Source organism: Ptiloglossa arizonensis, chromosome 1, assembly GCF_051014685.1.
Source record: "Ptiloglossa arizonensis isolate GNS036 chromosome 1, iyPtiAriz1_principal, whole genome shotgun sequence".
In the NCBI taxonomy this organism is placed as follows: domain Eukaryota; kingdom Metazoa; phylum Arthropoda; class Insecta; order Hymenoptera; family Colletidae; genus Ptiloglossa; species Ptiloglossa arizonensis.
The window spans coordinates 12,101,423-12,120,193 of NC_135048.1; the positions used below are offsets into that span (position 1 = coordinate 12,101,423).

At 42.6% G+C, this 18,771-nt stretch overlaps 1 protein-coding gene and 5 non-coding genes across 6 annotated transcripts in view; 3 read left to right on the plus strand and 3 right to left on the minus strand.

The window, feature by feature from the left end:
* Positions 1–796: 796 nt before the first annotated feature.
* The window catches only part of Ss (aryl hydrocarbon receptor spineless), a 201,566-nt gene continuing 183,591 nt past the window's right edge, over positions 797–18,771 (minus strand). Inside the window, exons 5-11 of the mRNA XM_076308716.1 lie at positions 9,567–9,776; positions 5,122–5,416; positions 4,903–5,044; positions 4,360–4,827; positions 2,995–3,922; positions 1,789–2,066; positions 797–878 (exon numbers count right to left, since the gene is read on the minus strand). Of these exons, the coding sequence (XP_076164831.1) occupies positions 1,830–2,066; positions 2,995–3,922; positions 4,360–4,827; positions 4,903–5,044; positions 5,122–5,416; positions 9,567–9,776 (2,280 nt within the window). The 3' untranslated portion in view covers positions 797–878; positions 1,789–1,829. The remainder of the gene's footprint in view (positions 879–1,788; positions 2,067–2,994; positions 3,923–4,359; positions 4,828–4,902; positions 5,045–5,121; positions 5,417–9,566; positions 9,777–18,771) is intronic.
* Positions 10,454–10,525, minus strand: Trnam-cau (transfer RNA methionine (anticodon CAU)). Its single transcript has one exon. It is a non-coding gene; the product is annotated as a tRNA-Met (tRNA).
* Trnam-cau (transfer RNA methionine (anticodon CAU)) lies at positions 11,236–11,307 on the plus strand. The gene has a single exon. It is a non-coding gene; the product is annotated as a tRNA-Met (tRNA).
* Positions 11,655–11,726, minus strand: Trnam-cau (transfer RNA methionine (anticodon CAU)). The gene has a single exon. It is a non-coding gene; the product is annotated as a tRNA-Met (tRNA).
* On the plus strand, positions 12,313–12,384 carry Trnam-cau (transfer RNA methionine (anticodon CAU)). Its single transcript has one exon. It is a non-coding gene; the product is annotated as a tRNA-Met (tRNA).
* Trnam-cau (transfer RNA methionine (anticodon CAU)) lies at positions 14,942–15,013 on the plus strand. Its single transcript has one exon. It is a non-coding gene; the product is annotated as a tRNA-Met (tRNA).

Below are 18,771 nucleotides of genomic sequence, written 5' to 3' on the forward strand. Positions count from 1 at the left end.
AGAACGGTTAATTCGAATAAACAATTTTGAAACAACATTTTAGTAAACTTCGCTTTTTCATTTTGCTTTCTCTGCTACCATGTGTCACGATTTCGTATATTTACAGCGAATGAAGTTTTTAAATGAAATAAATAAAAAGAAATTATATATACTTATATTATATATATATATATATATATATATATATATATATATATATATATATATATATATGTATAAAACGAAGTTACGTTTCTAAAATTATTTTTACAGTAAAAATCACGATGTAATCGAAAATATTATTTTATTTTGCATTTGAAACAATTTCAACCCAGGTCTTGTTTATTCGTGGCTCGATCGAGGTGATTCGGTTTGTGCTTTTCATTTTCTTCATTTTCAACGTTAAAATTAATTACGAGTCCGGAAGATAAGCTGTACGTTAATATCAAACGTACGTTTCAATGGAATTCCCTTCCGATGATTTTCTGTCGTTCGAAGGTCGCATTCGCGCGAAACTTTCCACGGACGAACGTAAAACGTTGTTGTTCTCTTTCGCGATCCTCTCGTGTTGGTCGTACGATCTCCATCGAAAATAGCGGCGTGATCGCTGGATCCCATAATCATCACCTTTCACGCGCGTTCGCGTTCGATGAGCAAGAAACTTCGAACTGCACGTCCCTCGGAGAACTTTTAGTGTGGAACTTAACAATACGGATGAGCTAACGTAATCAGGCATACATACACATACGTCGTAGCAACGTCGGATACATTAACTGTAATGAGTATGTTATGTTACAGCACTATACGAGAATACTCTTAACAGTTTAACCAATATTATCTGTATGGTACAGTTGCGCGTTTTGCGATCCGCCTCGGTGAAACCATCTCCTGTGAGATATCTGCGAACATTCGAAAAGAAAATGGCGTTTTAGTGGTTTGAACCGATCGAAGAAATTATTAAGAAATCGTACGTTGTTTCGTTTCTCTTATTTTTAATCGTTTGCGGATTAACCGTGGAGGTTAGGTTTAAAAAATAGTTACGTTATCCTTTTGTACGATAATGAACGAATACCGTATCCATGTATGAGCACAATAAAGATGTACAATAACGATACGAGGTGTAATACAGTAGAAGAATATCACATTCCATGGTAATCGTAGTACGAATAAATTTAATTGGTCGTTTCAAGACCTATTGGTCTCATTAAGATTCCTACCCTATCGATTTGGGTGTGGTGTGATTCAAAACGAAGGTTGCAACTTTGATAAACTACTCGATTCTTAACTATAACCCCTCGATGGACTATTCTGGGTAACGGAACATCAAACGTCTCCAAGGTCGTGCCCTTATCTTCGTCTCCTCGATCAGCTAGGCATTATAATAATGTAACGGTAACAATAATAAGTAACTGTAGATTCGTTTACCGTTTGAAATCGATAGATTAACATCGAGAGGGTTGTTTCATTTTTTGGCCAACCAAAGTAACAGTACACAATCTAAGTACAATTTTTACATACATTGTTCATCCTTCGTACTTGTCTTACTTTTAGACTCATTTTGTATTTTTTACATCAAACGAATAAACGTAGACTGTTGCTCCGATTAATCTAAGAAAGAACATCCCTCTCGACAATACCTACTACACCTGAACCAATTACATAATAGTAGTACACACTAGTATTATTAATAGTATTGCACATAGTAGTAGACGAGAGAAGGGACGCATCGACCTTGGAGACGTTGAAATTTCGGCTCGCTGCAATACTTAAAAATGTATTTTAGTCCGAACGATAAATAAGTGGAGTCACCTTGATCACTAAAACGGAGCGATGCTGAGGTCACGATGAGACTATTGGTTGAGCAGGGTGTTAGTCACCTCAGAGATGGACAGCAAAGGACTCCCGGCGTCCGGTTTGGAATCTGTGGGACAGTTGGGCCCATTCCCCCCGCCGATGATCCCACCACGTGCTGGTGCTGTGGGTGGTGGTGCGGTGGGTGGTACAAGACGTTGCTGTTGTTGGTGTTGCTGTCCGGGCCGATGGCCATGCCGACTCCCGTCCCCGTTCCCACAGCTGACGGGGGCGTGCTGCAACCGACAGTGGGTTCACCCGTTATTTGCAACCCCTTTCAACTCCTCGTTCGAACCTGTCCTTGTAGTATATCATTTTGTTTCGCCTCTGTAGGTCTCGAATTTAAACAAAAAACTGTCCCGAGTTCTCTCGAATAATCTCTGATACACTTAAACAATCTCTGATATACTCGAATAATCTCTGATATACTCAAATAGTCTCTGAAATATTCAAGTACTCTCTGAAATACACCCATCGAAGTGTTCCCTACGGTTCGAACGACAACGTGCGAATCGCTCGCGTTTATACAGAATTCGAAATCGTTTCGAAAGCTGCACGTTCGATTGTACAATTTCATATTCAAGTGTGCAGTGATGTAAAATTGGAAACACGTTCTGAAAGTCATCGTACACGATTCCTTGCACTGTTCCCCGTACGAAGAACGGAAAAGAAAGAGAATCGTTTCAGTCGGTAACCAGCGTCGTTCGAGTTCGAGAACGTATAAATCTCGTTCTCGAGTAGTAACGAATGCGGACATGCAACATGTACATATGTATGATCGTGTTGCTTGATTGCAAAAAATGAAAAAAAAAAAAAAAAAAAATGAAAAAGAAAAAAATATTCGGTGCGGTTTACTCGTAACATGCATGCCCACTGGAAGAATACCTAGAGACGAGGATCGATCGTCAGTTCTACGCTGTTCGTAACATCGTTGCGTGATGATTTCCATCGTACGAATTGGTACTGTTTCGTCAGAGTATGCTACTTCTAGTTGTTATTTCTTTTCTTTTTTCTTTTTTTTTTAACGCAAACAAAGTTCTCTACGTTTTCGTAAAATCTGTGAGGCGGCAGTGACACTCACTGGGGCGCGTGCCTTGGTGGTGCGGGGTGGTGATGGTGGTAGGGATAGTACTGGTAGTGGTGGTGTTGCACTCCTTGCCATACCTCGGAGCCCGCTTCCCCGTGGCCATGGCCCGGATGAGAATGCGCGTATCCGATAGTGCTGGCTGCTGCAGCTGCAGCTGCGGCCGCGGCTGCCGCTGCCGCTTGATACTGTGACGTAGTCACTGGATACTGTTGCTGCTGCTGCTGTTGTTGCTGCTGCTGCTGCTGCTGCTGTTGCTGTTGCTGTTGCTGTTGCTGCTGCTGCTGCTGTTGTTGCTGTTGATGATGCTGGTGCTGCGATTGAGCCTTGGTTCTCGGTGAACTGGGCGCGGTCGTTTGTTGCTCGCCGGGTGATGTCTGTCTCCATTTGCATTCCCCGTTCATGGAGTTCATCTCGGCCAGGGACTTCAAGGGATCACCGGCGGTGGTGTTGGTGGAATGTGTGGACGAGTGGGTCGAGTGGGGTGTCGGTGGACTGTAGCTGCCGTTGTTTCTCGGTGGTGTGCGCGACGGTGGCGCCCCCCACATCAGAACGGTTTGTCGGGGTGCCTCGTTCCCGTACACCTCGGGTTTCACGTCCTCTATTTTCGGTGTGAGTACACCGTTCGTCGGCCCTGTCACGGGCGAGCTACCTGCCGAGTTGCTAGACGATGCACCACCCTCCAGGGAGTGTCTGCTGCCTGCGCGGACGATGTTGATGTCTGCGGTCGCTGTGTGCATCGTCGACGCACTCGCGACCGGGCTGGCGGCGTACGGTGAGCCACTGACGCTGCTGGGATGTCTCGTCTCCACGTAGCTGTACTTGGGCGACTCGCCCAGTTGCTGACAGTACAGTTTCTCCTCGGTCTTGCTCGTCAGTTGATGCGTCTCGTAGGTGGGCAGCGAGACGTCTATGAAGCCGTTGTACGGTGTACTCGTGTGGTACTCCGGGTAGTAGGAACCCAGAGGCCTGTACTGGAACAGATTCTCCGTCGCTGCGGTGAGGTACCTGGGGGGGTTCGAGGAATTTCTTATGGTAGTTTCATCGAGACTGTTTCGCGCAAACGAATCGACGATTTCTTCGAATCGTTACAGGTTAACCCATGTCGCTGTGCCACGTCTGGGTTTTCTCTGACCCAGACATGGGACCTTCGTGTAGCTCAGTAACAACGTTACCTTTCTTAGAAAAAGATGGAACGAAACGATCGAATTTTTATCTGAAATAGTTCTCGCGAGCTAGACAGTAAAATTATGGTTCCGTTTGGACTCGAGCGTGGGTTAAGCCTGTAAACATATTCAGGGTTTTCAATCCTTGGGTCTTATTCTCTAAAGACGAACCGAGAACGCGACGGTCGAAACGCGATGACGAAGACCTCGTTCAAGATCGATTAGTTTTTTCTTCGTTCTTTTTTATTTTCTTTTTCTTTTATCGATTACAAGGCTCACCTATTGTCCAACGCGGTTGCCGGGTAAAGTGTTTGATGGTAATTGCCGGTATGACCGATGTACGTGGTCAAGGAAGGATCCGTGCCCGCTGCGACCGCTGTTGGTGCATACGGTGTCGGATACATCGTGTTCAGGTTGCTGTACGCCGCTGCAACTGCGGCCGCGGCGCTGGTATCAGCTGCGAGGTAGTCCACGGACGCGACCGTGGGCGTAACGGGCGGCGAAACCGAGGATTGCGCGGAAAGTTTGGTGCGTTTGTTCCGACAGGTCGACAAGAAGTCTCTCAGTTGGGTCTTGTACCGCCTGTTCACACGTTGGGACGTTGGCTGGGTCGGTAGGGTCGGCGTCATCACGGATCCCGTTAGACTGTCGCCGTCCGAGAAGTAGCTATTGGTCAGTCCAGCGTCCAAGTAGCTCACTTTGAAGTCCATCGTTCGCTTCCCGAGTAGATCCCTACCTTCCTCTTCCCTGTCGAGCGTAGAAACTTGTTTATTCCATTCGACGTGTACTCCTCCCCGGATTTAAAGAACCAGCGATACGTACATGAGCGGTCTGTGCGTGCTGATGACGAAGTCGGGCTTCGAGTTTTTGTAGACCAATCTGGAACTAGTCTGCAACCACTGCCATCCGCTGTCCTTCTTCTGGAATCTGTACGCAATCATACCCGAGGCCCCGGTTTTCAGCACTGTAATCGAACACAACCAGGTAGAACACTTCGCCACGGTCACGGAGTGATCCGATTTCGAAACTTTCGATTCTTACGTTCTTGGTGAGCACTCGCGACGTAAGCCAGGTCGTCGTAATGGACTAGATCGTAGCCACCGAGGTTCGCGAGTTCCGCGTCCGAGTATCCTAGCAACATCTTCCCCCGTTGGTCCATCGACACCAACGCCAGATCCAGTTTGTGTTTGCTCTTGAACATCACGTCCTTCTGCGGTACCTCCAGTAGCGACGGTGGCCCAAACGGTGTGCAGAGGGCGAACAGTGCCAACGGTGGCTCCTCCGTTTTCCGGTTCTGGCCGTGTAGTATCTTCACGCGCCCTCTGATGTCCAGACGCTGAAACGGAGACGGATCACTTAAAAACCGTCACGAATAATAACAGAAATCTTCGGACCTGTACCAGCGGTGGTACTTGTCGCAACGTCCACGAAAACAGGCATAAATCAAAGCCTGGGCAAAAGCAGGTTCGCCCTTTGGGGCCAGCGAGCCGCGACGCGGCAAAACACTAATTATCTTACGGCAAACAGCCAGCGAACACAGAGGGACTATAAAGGGCCAACGACGGGGCACGGGGCACGAGAGGGGAGGACTCGCAATACGTACCTGGCCCCGTGGCAAACACGCAAAAAGACGGCCGCTCTGACATTTATGAAAATGAAACTGTAATCGTAAAAGCTTTACTGCGAGAACGACACCGGACCTATGCTCGTCTTCCCGCGCGCCGACGTCCTCCGTTTTTACCGAAATCCTCGCGAGATCATCCTCGACACCTAACGTTCTCGAGGTCCCTCTTTTCTCCCCGACTTTCTTCCCGCGGTCGTTTCGCCAGTTCTACGTTGCACGAATCTTATTTCATCTTTCGAAGCGAGAATTATTCCTCGGTTACGGCCACGAATTAATTAATACTCGACCCGAACGGATAACAGACCGAACCTACGCGGCTGTTCGACGTCTAATGTTCTTCCAGCGTTCGTTTCCGACTCGATTCTCCGTTGCACGAGTCTTAATTTATCTTTCGAAACGGGAATTACTCTTTGGTTACGACCATACGAATTAATTAATACTCGAACGATAGATGACCCGATACGGGGCTATTGGACGTCTCCGTGAGAAAACACCAGGTGCAATATTTTTTCAACCGATGGTTTTTATCGGGTTCTCGATTAAACGATAGAGGCTCGACAGAGAGAGGGTTAATACAGAGAACGTGGTCTCGTTTAACCGGATAAGTCGATCCGAACGAACGAGGATCGAGTGTATTCGACGACCTCTTTTGAACCAAAAAATTGGAACAAGTTTCGAAACGAGTGGTAATTACGGTGAGGAGAATTTATCGAGAATGGTATTAATTTCTGAATGGAAAAAGCATACTTCCGTCCAAGAAAAAGCCCCTCGTAATTCCATCCACCCGGATACCGGAGAGAAAAAACGCGGTAATTACAGCCGAACGGGGCGAAACCACCCCCTTCCCTATGCAATTAAGTTCCATTATCGCGAGCCGCGGGGTTAAATGCGAGACTTGGTGGCAATTATGAAAATTCGATGTTGTAAAAATCTGATCGATAGCTCGCAACGACTTATCGAGCGTTCTTAGGGCGGACGGGGGTGGGTGTCAAGGGGTGTGAAACGGTAAGACGGGAACGTGAAACTTCTTTTGTGGGTCGAAGCATCGTTCTCTGTCGCGTGACCATGTGTGTTTCAATGAATGAAGGAGAGTCACGTTGCGTACTCGTGGAATGTACACGGAACTGCGACAGGGCATGCGAGAAAACGCTCGAGACTCGATATCGATTCGATTTTTGGCGGGAAACTGGTGGAAACGAGTCGACGATGTGAAAATTGTTAAAAAGTTCGCGTTATTGGATTTTATTCGATACGGTGGATAATACTTTTAAACGGGAGCTACCGAGGTATTAGAATTGTCAGAGTTAGGTGCAGATTGGGTTACATGTTTCTTTTAAATATATAGTATAGTATTGATGTAGAAGAATTGTCGAGGTTAGGTCTAGGGTAAGTCGTTTGTTGGTTGTGGTATTCTTTTTAAATACACAGCAGTAGTTACTACAGTATTAGAATTGTTCAGGTTAAGTCTGTATTATTTTGACGATGTGAAAATTGTTAAAAAGATCGCGTTATTGGATTTTACTCGATACGGTGGATAATACTTTTAAACGGGAGCTACCGAGGTATTAGATTTGTCAGAGTTAGGTTCAGATTGGGTTACGTGTTTCTTTTAAATATATAGTATAGTATTGCTGTAGAAGAATTGTCGAGGTTAGGTCTGTGTTGGTTGTAGCATTCTTTTTAAATACACAGTAGTTACTACAGTATTAGAATTGTTGAGGTTAAGTCTAGATTACTTTACATATTTTTTAAAAACATAGAGTAGCTACTATGGTATTAGAAATGTTGGAGGTTAGGTTGTATTAGGTATGCATTTCTTTTTGGATCGGGTTAGATATTTATTTTAAATACATAGTAGCTACTACAGCATTAAAAATGTCGAAGTTCCCCTCGATCGGATTATATAATTCTTTTAAATATCGGGTTGTTCGGAAAGTCATTTTGTTTTCTTTGGTGAAAATGAAACACGATTTTTTTAGAATGTATAAACATTTTATTAAATCATGTATTCTCCATTTTGGAAAACGAAATGACTTTCCGAACAACCCAATACATAGTTCCTTCTACGTTGTTAGAATAGTCGAGGTTAAGTTTGAAGATAACTTTTGCTTGTACTCCGTCGTTGCGTAATAGTAATATTATTATTCTATACGATATATTGTACGAATAGTTTATACGTGTAATTAACAAATGTAGAGTCTATAGTCTATTACCCTAAAAAGTAATACCAATTTATGATAACTGCTCGAGTAGTTGGATAACCGCGAAACTAGTAATTTTAGGTTAAACGTACACCGATACTCCTATTTTCAAAATTCATACTCAAACGAAATTTGTAATAAATACTGAACGTTGTATTAAAAAATAAAAACCAAGTAAACCTTGGAATCTCCTTTACGCCTCCATTTGCAAGAAAACTATTGTAACCTCAAAGTAGTACAATTTTTGTAAGGAACGCCATTTTTTTAAAATACTCATAGATTTCTAACTTATACTAAGTGCGAGTCGATGTGTTCATAGGGGAAACGAAGCTAATCCTATCCCTTTATTTTTTTTATTCTAATAATAAGATATTTGTTTTCTTTATCAACCTTCGCCGAATTCACGACTCGCGATACTATAGATCAAACCCGTTTTACTGAAACACCCTGTACATATGGAAATGAAGCTAATCCTATCTCTTTATTTTTTCTTATTCTAATAACACGGTGCTTGTTTCATTATCAACCTTCGCCGAGTTCGCGACTCGCGACAGATCGAACCCGTTTTACTGAAACACCCTGTACGTACGCGTATACGGTACAGTGGTAAATAGCTTCTTCCTTTTTGCGAGCGCTAGGACAGGTCGAAGGGGTCCACACGGCAGGGACAAAAGAAGAAGAGGAAGATTCAAGGCGCGACTGGAAAAAAGCAATTACTCGAGAGAAAAGGAAACAGAGGCGGAGGCGGCGGTCGGTCAGTCCCTAACCTCGCTCTTTCCCTTTACGACAGTGAAATTATTAATTACTGTTTTGTATACCGAGCGTGAAGAAGTCTCGCGGCCGCGACGCATGGCGAGCTACCCTCGTGTTGTTTCTGTACGTTAGCCGTTTGCCAAACAGCCGGTAGGCCTTGTATTGCGATTATTTAACTCGAGTATCCGTCAGACGCATTTGCATACACCTTCGTTTGCTGCCGTGTTTCGGCGTTTAATTGATCGGCGTGGATCGGGACGTACAGTGGCGAACCTGTATCTTCGACACGAGGAATTGGACCGAAATTGCTGTTTATTTTATGGGGGACAGTGTTCACTCGAACGAGGAAGTATTGTGCTCGCGTGTACACCGAGAACGAATGCGATTGGCGAACACTTAACGACGGGAAGAGCACCGTTTGTATTTCTCCTTACAAATCCTTCCACGACCCTATTATTATCGTTGTTGTTGTTATTGTTATATTTATCATTATTATTATTATTATTATGGTAGAAAGACTTTTTGGTAATAATTCTAAACATAACATTCTATGTATTCAAGGAGTTAAGTATTGCTAGGTATCGATCGAGATTAGATGTTAATGCTTTTTATTTTATTTAATATCTAACCTCGATCGATACCTAGCTATTAATGTCAAATAAAATAAAAAGCATTAACACCTAATCTCGATCGATACCTAGCAATACCTAACTCCTAGAACACGTAGAATATTATGTTTATAAATATTACCATATCAGTAACCGTAACTCTGAACTTGCGTAACACACACGTTGAGATGTTAGTTAATTCCCCCAAAAACTCGATTCTTCTCTGGCTTATTGTTCGATGATCTCTTTCTTCGTGGTTACCGTTAAAAATTATAACAATAAAGCGGGGATCATACTGACCAGGAAGCCGGAAGTATTGTCCAGAAGACACCGGAAGCGGACGGTAAAGCTGCGTTCCAGAAGATGACTATGTTGGGGCAAGAGGGCGTCGTGCAGGGGGAGACTTGCACTTTCTGCGGGTAGAAAGGAATTCCACATCAACTGTCTTTGTAATTCTTCTCGATCTTCGCTGTGTACCAATTCGTAAACACTTTGGTGGACGATGTCGGACTGTAACACAAAAAAATGGGGTTGTTTCTTTTTATTAAACAGGGAACTGTAAGAATTTCTTGAGCGAGTAATCACGTATCGAATTATTTTTCCTTCGATATAATACTTTAGGTAATTTTAGTCAAGTGTACGAAGAACTTTTGCCTATCGAGATCTTATCTAAACAATGTAACATCTTGTACAATTTGTACACACATTTACACCAGAGTTCATAATTATTTTAGATGTTCTAGCGACGTATAAGAATTATATATTAATCATACGGAACGTGTTTGTTCATTTTCATTATTCGAGGCTATTAATATTAATATTCGTGTCCCTTGATACTTTTACTCTGAAGAATAAGAAATAATTCTAAAGAATACTTGATTCTATTTAAAAAGATGGAGCTAATATTCAAACCACTGTCACGTTTCTGCATACGGAGAATATGCGAATAACTTTTTCGTATTATTTGAACTAACGTGTTTATTGTAATGAATTGTTGAGAAAGTGGTGAAATTTTTAGCAAGGGATAACAAGCAGAGCGTTACAGTGGAAGCGTGCTGAGTCAATGAACCAGAGGAAAATTAGAATACTCGATGCTTATTTATTATTTCCATGTGTTATTGGCTATCGGGAAAATTTATAATCTACCTCGTTGAAAAGAAAATGAAAGTGTAAAAATAAATTGCAACTAGCAGAGCATGGTTTCGATCCACGGACCTCTGGGTTATGGGCCCAGCACGCTTCCACTGCGCCACTCTGCTTCGATGGAAATGGTTTGTAATAAATTTTCCAGCTGCGTAGATCGTGGCAAATTCATTTTCATTCGTTAAATTATCACGACAGTACATTCGTACCTACTTGTTCGTTGAAGAACTGCGATAATCGAACGTATTTCAGTTCGTTTCTAGATAAAATATCTAAGTCGTTTGCAACAAATTTTTCCTAATTTTCTATAAAGGAATCGTCTGGTAATCCGACATCAAAGAATCGATTTTCTTTTTCTTATATTTTCTCGAAGTAGATGGCTTCTAAAATATTTGTGCAAATGAATATTCTCGAGTTTGTAAAATTAACGAAGTTGTAGACGTTTAAAGAGAGTAGTGTGCGGCTCGCACTGTTTAAATTTAAAAACTTTAAAGGATTATAAAACTTTCAAATTTTGAAAAATCTAATCCTTTTTTATCTCATTCAGAGCGATGCTGTTAAACATCTAAATAAATAGTATTCGGATCAAAATTCACACTGTTTCTCGTATAGTTCATACTACTAAAATAAACCACAAAAGTTTACATTATTTTAATTATTCATTTTTGCTAAAAAAACTTCATTGGGAAACGAAAACAAAATATGTTCGACTATCGCAGTTCTTTAAGAAACGTACGAATTTACTGTCGCGATAATTTAACAAGTGAAAAATAAATTATCCGCGAGTTCAGCAGCTGGAAAATTTTTAGTGAATGTTTTCCATCGAAGCAGAGTGGCGCAGTGGAAGCGTGCTGGGCCCATAACCCAGAGGTCCGTGGATCGAAACCACGCTCTGCTAGAAGGATGTTTCCATGTATTTTTTTTTTAATTTTGTCTTCTTCAATTTACTATAAGCCTGTTTCTTTAAGTCTCTACACGATTTGTCCAATATTTCAACACTATTTAATTATTTTTTACACTCGGAAAAGCTTCAGAATGTTTTGTTTCTTTACATCGAGACAAAAGGGTTGTTACGTGACATTTAAGGGATATGGTAAAAAAAATTGCATCTTGAAATAAAAATTAAAATATTTATTCGTTGCTTATTTACCATCTCGAAGTGTTGTTGGTTATCGAGAAAATTGTTATTCAGTCGCATAAAAAAGAAATTAAAATGTAAAAATGAATAAATGAATAAATCACAACTAGCAGAGCATGGTTTCGATCCATGGACCTCTGGGTTATGGGCCCAGCACGCTTCCACTGCGCCACTCTGCTTCGATGGAAATTGTTCATAAAAAATTTTCCAGCTGCTTAGATCCTGGAAAATTCATTTTTTTCGTTAAATTATCGCGATAATACATTCGTACCTATTTAATCATTGAAGACTTGCGATAATCGAACAATTTTGCTTCGTTTTTTTTATAAAGTGTACGTTTTTTATAAAAAATAAATAATCAAGAATAACGTTAACCTCGAACGAAAGATCTTTATTATAAGAAACGTTATTTTTATCTGTTTTCGTGTACTGTTATGTTATCGACAATTATAAAACATTTAAAAATTTCATTTTACCTTAATTAAAATAAACAAAGAGATACGAGTATCTATATACAGCTTATACACTAAATATAAACTACAATATGATCGATTTACATAGTACATAACATTTGATTATTGATTTTGACGTACGATAAAGTTATAAAGTACGATAATAAATATGTTATTCAATTACAATAAACGGGAGTGTATGATAAAAAGTTCCTTAGTGTGCTAAGTACTTTAATTTTTTAAACTTAAAATCGATTCTCTAATTTTGTCTTCGGAGCGATATAAGGTAATTTAAAGAATTCTAAGTCACAACAGCAGAGTGGCGCAGTGGAAGCGTGCTGGGCCCATAACCCAGAGGTCCGTGGATCGAAACCACGCTCTGCTAAGAACAATGAGAGTTCATTTTTTATTGTTTTTTTTCTCATAATTTCATACCAGAATCTATTACAGTTGCACTTATGTAGTGAATCGATTTTTTTTTCAATTTTATTTGCTTTTTAACCTAGTAAAAAAGTGTACGTTACGTATAATCGTATACAAAGTGTGTACATTTTACTTATAAAATCAAAATTATTGTGTTTCTATTCTCCATCTCTTCTTCAATTTCTAATACAAATACCTCGATAACATATCTATTTGCAGTAAAAATTTCCAGAACATCAATCTACGGTTAAAAGCAATACCTTTATAGACTCATCTCGAGTTTCCATCGATCTGTGCACCATCGTGGCACTTGAAACCCCAGTTTCGTATCAACAAAACTCTTAAATACTTCCACGATATTCGAATTAACCGTCAAAGTACTTAAAAAATTTCCACCATCATACGATCGTCTATAACCAATAAAATAATATTCGACACTACATCTTCCAAGTTTCCCTAATCCCGAATAACATTTTATCATTTTTCCATCGCGCGCATTATTTCCCCGCACACTCTTGCACTATATCATTCTGGTTCCCTATGATCAATTTTTTCTATTGTATCCCACAACTTCACCTCGCAATGATATGTTCCCAAAATGATTTGGACAATGTTCCTCGTCGGTGAACCGGTAGACACCCAAACACCCCCGTCGGTCCAAACACGCGCGTTCGATCGAAACGCTCCCCCCCGTACCCTCGGTCCGCTCCCTCCCGCCCTCGCGTTCAACGATCCTCCGTGCAACCTGCACCCCCGAATGCAACGCGCGCGGACAGTGTCGAACTGGCGGGGGTAGAGGAAACTCAGGTAGACGGGAGGGGGGCCAAGGGGCGGCCGGGAGGCAGCGAGCGGCATTATTTCAGGAAATATCTGATCGGTCGTGACGTCGCGACGGCGACATAGGCGCGCATACGGCACCGTGTAGCTACACGTGTCCGACGCACTTTATCGCGCATAATTAATCCGCCGGCCCTAGCAGCGACGGACGATGAGCCCCGTGTGCACGAGAAACCCATAGTTTCCTCGTTCCTCGGTCGAAGAAAAACGAACAGAGAAAGGATCTCCCGGTTTTACCCTCCTATCCCCCCTCTTTCTCGCCGTTTGGAGAATACCTGGTACGCATATGACTCCCAATCGGATGATCGTCAGCGCGACGCACCCCGCGCGCCTCCCTCACGGCCCCCCAACCCCCTTCGAGTCAGGCTAGAAAATAGATCGAATTAACAGGCCAGGTTGCTCCGCGGCCACGGTTGTCCGGCCTTCGACGCCCGGAATAATGCAATAAATCAGCCGGTGGAAATGATACGGACGCTCGCGCTCGAACGTGTACGTACGGCCCCGTAGAAATAGGAGGAAGACTGTAGGGGGGCTTTACGATGTTGCGCTGCGGCGAGGGTTCGTCGAGCGGAGACTTATCTGCGAAAGGGAAACCTCGATCGGGGAGAGGGGACACCGGTTCTTTTTCCGGGGAGAAGCTACGAGGGACCTTCGACGTGGAAAAACACAAACGCGACTAAAAGGGTACGCTACGGGGGGCCCCGGCGAAGGAACCTGGAGCCTTTCGCTTTTTGATCGAGTGCTTGGAAACGAAAAGGGAATTTCCGTGAACGGAACGAGTGGCAGGTTGAAAGTGTTAAAGAGTGAATATATACTCCTGTGGTTATTAAATTTTGATGAACTATTTACTAATGGACTGAGGGGGTCGCTTTGGTAAACACTGATTTGGTTGTTTAACGGTGATGGAAACACACTCTGCTAAGTGTGCATTTGTGCATTTGTGTTTCGAAAAATAATGTATGCTGATATTATAGGTTCGATAAAGTCCGTACATCGGTATTATTTGTTGAATTAATTTTTCTGTCTTGTTTGTAAAATTTAGGTTCTGAATTTCCACCTGTGGAGAATTCACTCGAAACAAACCGAGCAACAGGCTGAGACTTATCTGAAGTTATCCTTGAAATGTGTGTTTATATATGTTCTGGAAAGTTATTTAGATAAATATTCGAGTTTATTGTGCACTTTTCTTTTTTCATAGAGAAACAAGTAAAATATTAGTTTGTTCGGAAAGTCATTTTGTTTTTTTTTTGGTGAAAATGAAACAGGATTTTTTTAGAATGTATAAACATTTTATTAAATTATATATTCTACATTTTGGAAAACGAAATGACTTTTTGAACAATCTAATATTCAGAGAGGAGAAAGAGTGTGAGAGCGAGTGGGATTTGTAACCATTGAACGAGAGAATGTTTAAACGTAATAGGATCTAAATCTATTGGTTTGTTTGGAAAGTCATCTCGTTTCTTTTGGTGAAAATGAAATACGATTTTTTTAGAGTGTGTAAACATTTTATTAAATTATATATTCTACATTTTGGGAAACGAAATGACTTTCCGAACAAACCAATATATTCGATTATCGCAGTTCTTCGACGAACGAGTACGTACGTACGACGAGTAAAAGTAAATTATTATTTCATGGTCTACGCAGCTGGAAAATTTTTTGCAAACACTTTCCATCGAAGCAGAGTGGCGCAGTGGTAGCGTGCTGGGCCCATAACCCAGAGGTCCGTGGATCGAAACCACGCTCTGCTAAGGTCGGATTTATTTTTTCTCTTCAATTTTTTTTTCAATTAGACGCGATCAAAGTTTCCCTGACAACCAACAATTCTATTTTATCGTTCGTTGTGTCTCGTTTTGCGAACACTACCCCATATTTCTATCATCGTTACCATTACATTACTTCACGAATCCACGAGTCTCTAAATTTACGTTTTGTTAAAAGGCTCGCAAGGAATGAATCCTAAATGACCCTAATACTCGTAAACTTAAAAATTACTATTTTTTGGCGAAATTTGAGTGTCAAAAAATTGAGTTTTTTTCGGTGAAAATGAAACACGATTTCTTTTAGAGTGTATAAACATTTTATTGAATTATATATTCTCCATTTTGGAAAACGAAATGACTTCCCTGAACAATTCAATAATACTATAGAATACCAAGTACACTGACAAACTATCAAATTTCTCTACTTTTCACGCTACAGTTTCAACAAATATCGAGGACATTCTTAACCCTTTACGGTCGTGTGTCTGCTCTCAGCCACCACAGCAAGGAACTATACTAATCTTATACTTTATTCAAGTATGTATTAGTTTACCCTTTCTCTGAACGAACCTGAGTGTCTAAAGAATCTATTCTCGAATCAATACGGTGCTCCTATTACAGATAACGGAATCCAGTAAAGAGGAAAGGCTTAATGGAAAACTGTATATATTGTGACACTATGAAGATGCAAACTAATCATTTTTGCGATATATGTAGTAGAAAAGGACACACAGGATTGTATATTGAAGACTGTTTCGAAAGATACCACACGATGGAGAACTATAAAATATAATATTTACATTAAAACCCATTGTTGTACGAACATACATTTAAACTTCGCAAAAGAATGATAAAAGTTGAATTTTTCCCAAATCAAGGATAAATCTTGTTTATCCTTCGTAATCTTAAATGCCACGTATCACTGTTTTTTCAAAAGAAATTAATTCCGACCAGTACAACACCCATGTTCAAATTTAATACAATTACAAATGATTAAATACAGAAAACTGATATGGCAGTCAACGTGTTTAACGAACGATCAATTTCTAACCTCGAAAAACCTAACCGAATCGAACGCAATTGGATAATAACTACAATTGCACCGTCATCTACGATTGCAATTCATCGGTGGACGACGCGATTCTGTGACGCGCGAACGAAAAAAATACTGCAAAACGCGTAAAAATATCAACACGTGAGGTTACAAGGAGTCGAACGTTTGGATCCTTCAAAAGGTTCGATTGCATAATTCTCGCGATGCACGCGTCCCCCGTGGTGCTCGCGGTGGAACAGCTCGAATTGTCGCGATAGGCCATTAGCTGGTCATAGTTGTCCGTGGCTCGCTTAACCGAGGAATAATATAATAAATCACGCGATAGAAGGGAACGGTAGGTTTCGAGGTACTGTTGCATTTCCGATAGGCGGAACAGCGTAGCTCGCGCCGTGTCTCGTACTGTAACGTTCGTGTCGGCGTTGCACGGATCTCACGACTTCCATGTTACTCACACCATCCCCGTGTTACGATATTACTAGCGGGTGTCGATAATGGGATGCCCCGGTGTGTCTGGATACGCGAACGTTCTTTTATCGTTTTTCCTCGTGGACGCGGTTTCGCGGAAGCGGCGCCCGATTTAACGCGAAATCCCCGGAATTTTCGATGGAATTACACGGGACCTTCCCGTACGAATTACAGGGGTGTTCACCGTGTTCCGCAGGGGGAGGAGAGGGAGGAGGGAGAGGTGGGTGTGGGGGGCTCCTCGAAGGAGGAATTACACGAAATTACGGAGACGCATCGGGGAACGAAATTTTCACGGAATTATGCAAATCTCCGATATCCCCGTGCAACGAACCCGAATTACTTTCCATCGACAGTTAGGTGCGTTGTTTTCCAAAATGCTTCCCCACCCACGGGCCCCGGAGTCTCGTTGAATTAAGAATACAAAACTGCCGGGTAGAATCTGGTAAATCGTTCGGTCGTTTGCTTCAAAATGGCGGTTATTCGGCGATACTTTGCACGCGTGTCTTACGCGTTTAACGTCGAGGGGGACGACAGAGGGAGTAGAGTGGAGAGGGGGGCTCCTCGACGCGAACGGTTCAATCTTTCGCGAACACCCTGTAATTTGTCCATTGGGCCCCGAATCACGTGTCGAATTGTTCACAGGTTCATTTGGAGATCCATAAGAATTTAATGTGGTTCGCGGGGGGTCTTCGGTGCAGCGGTTTCAGAGGTTAGGTGTCCTTGAAGTAACGCGGGAAAACATCGGTCGGTCGAAGACGAGATACGTCTGGAACCGAGGTAAGTAAATGCGAGCAACGAACGAGGTAGAACACAACGACACCGAGGAACAGAGCTGCCCCCTCCCTCCCCGCCTCCGTGTCCCCCAGTTGCCCCCGCCGGGTGCGGAATATTCGACGGCCATAAAACTCGATCTCTCGATAAATATACGAACGCAGCGAGTCGCTGGCGTATCGGGAGAAGGCACGGTGTCCCGAGCTGAAGCCCTCCGCTGCTCCATGGGGTTCGATGAATTCAAGCGGGTACCGGGTTTCCCCGGTCGGTCTAGTCGCAACCCCGCTGCGCATTCCGTTTGCTCTAATTTTAATTAAAGGGTTATACACACGATTTCCGTGGTAATCGAGCTGGCGGGGCTGGCCCCATACTTCATCGGGACACAGTGGACGTGTAATTGCTCCGCGTCGCCCTTTATTCTGCCCCGCCAACATGGCTCGGCCAATTTTATTCCCGTCCCGCGGCCCGATCCTGCGTATATCAAGCCACGGCCGCGTACTGGCGTACGTGTAATTTTCATTAATACGTGATTTATTCCAGCCGGGCGTGATTTATGGAATTATATCGACGCCTCCTCTCGTCGCCGATGACGTACCGGGCGCGCGAGCCAGCCCGTGCACGTCCGCGAGGTAAGCGTCTCCCACTGACGTTTCAAGACATCGAGTTCGTTCGAACTCGCGTGATTTTAATCTCGATTGTGGCGCGGTGTTTGGGTCTCTTTCGACCCGTTGCAAATCGACGCAACGCGTCGTTTCTCCGTATTTGAAGCTATTACGGTAGACTCTTCTGTGTTTTCTCGGTCCTCTCTTTGCGTTACAAAGTTGAAAGCGTTGAGTACCATCCGGGTCATTTTTGACCCAAGCGCTTGAAGCTTACAATCGAACGGAAAAAACGCGTTAAGATTAACATTCATCGGGTTTCTTTGAATTTTCGAGATTTTAATCTTGATTGTGGTGCATTGCTTGGGTCTCTTTCGACCCGTTGCAAATCGACGCGACGCGTCGTTTCTCCGTATTTGAAGCTATTATGGTAGATGCTTCCGTGTCTTCTCGGTACTCCCGTTGCGTTACAAAGTTGAAAGCGCGAGTACCATCCGGGTCATTTTTGACCCAAACGCTTCAAGCTTACAATCGAACGGCGTTAAGATTAACATTCATCAGGTTCCTCTGAATTTTCGAGATTTTAATCTTGATTGTGGTGCGTTGTTTGGGTCTCTTTCGACCCGTTGAAAATTCACGTAACGCATTGTTCTTTTATTATGATTAGTACATATTATGGTTTTAATTATGGAAAAAACAATATATTGCGAAGAAGCGATAGGTCGAAAAAGACCCAAGGGATGTACCGCAGTTAATCGTAGATGGTGTGAACTGGATGAGTGTACGTTACAGAGTATTCCACCATGAATATCGGTATACTCAAAACAGTTTTCAACCCACTATTCCACATAATCGAA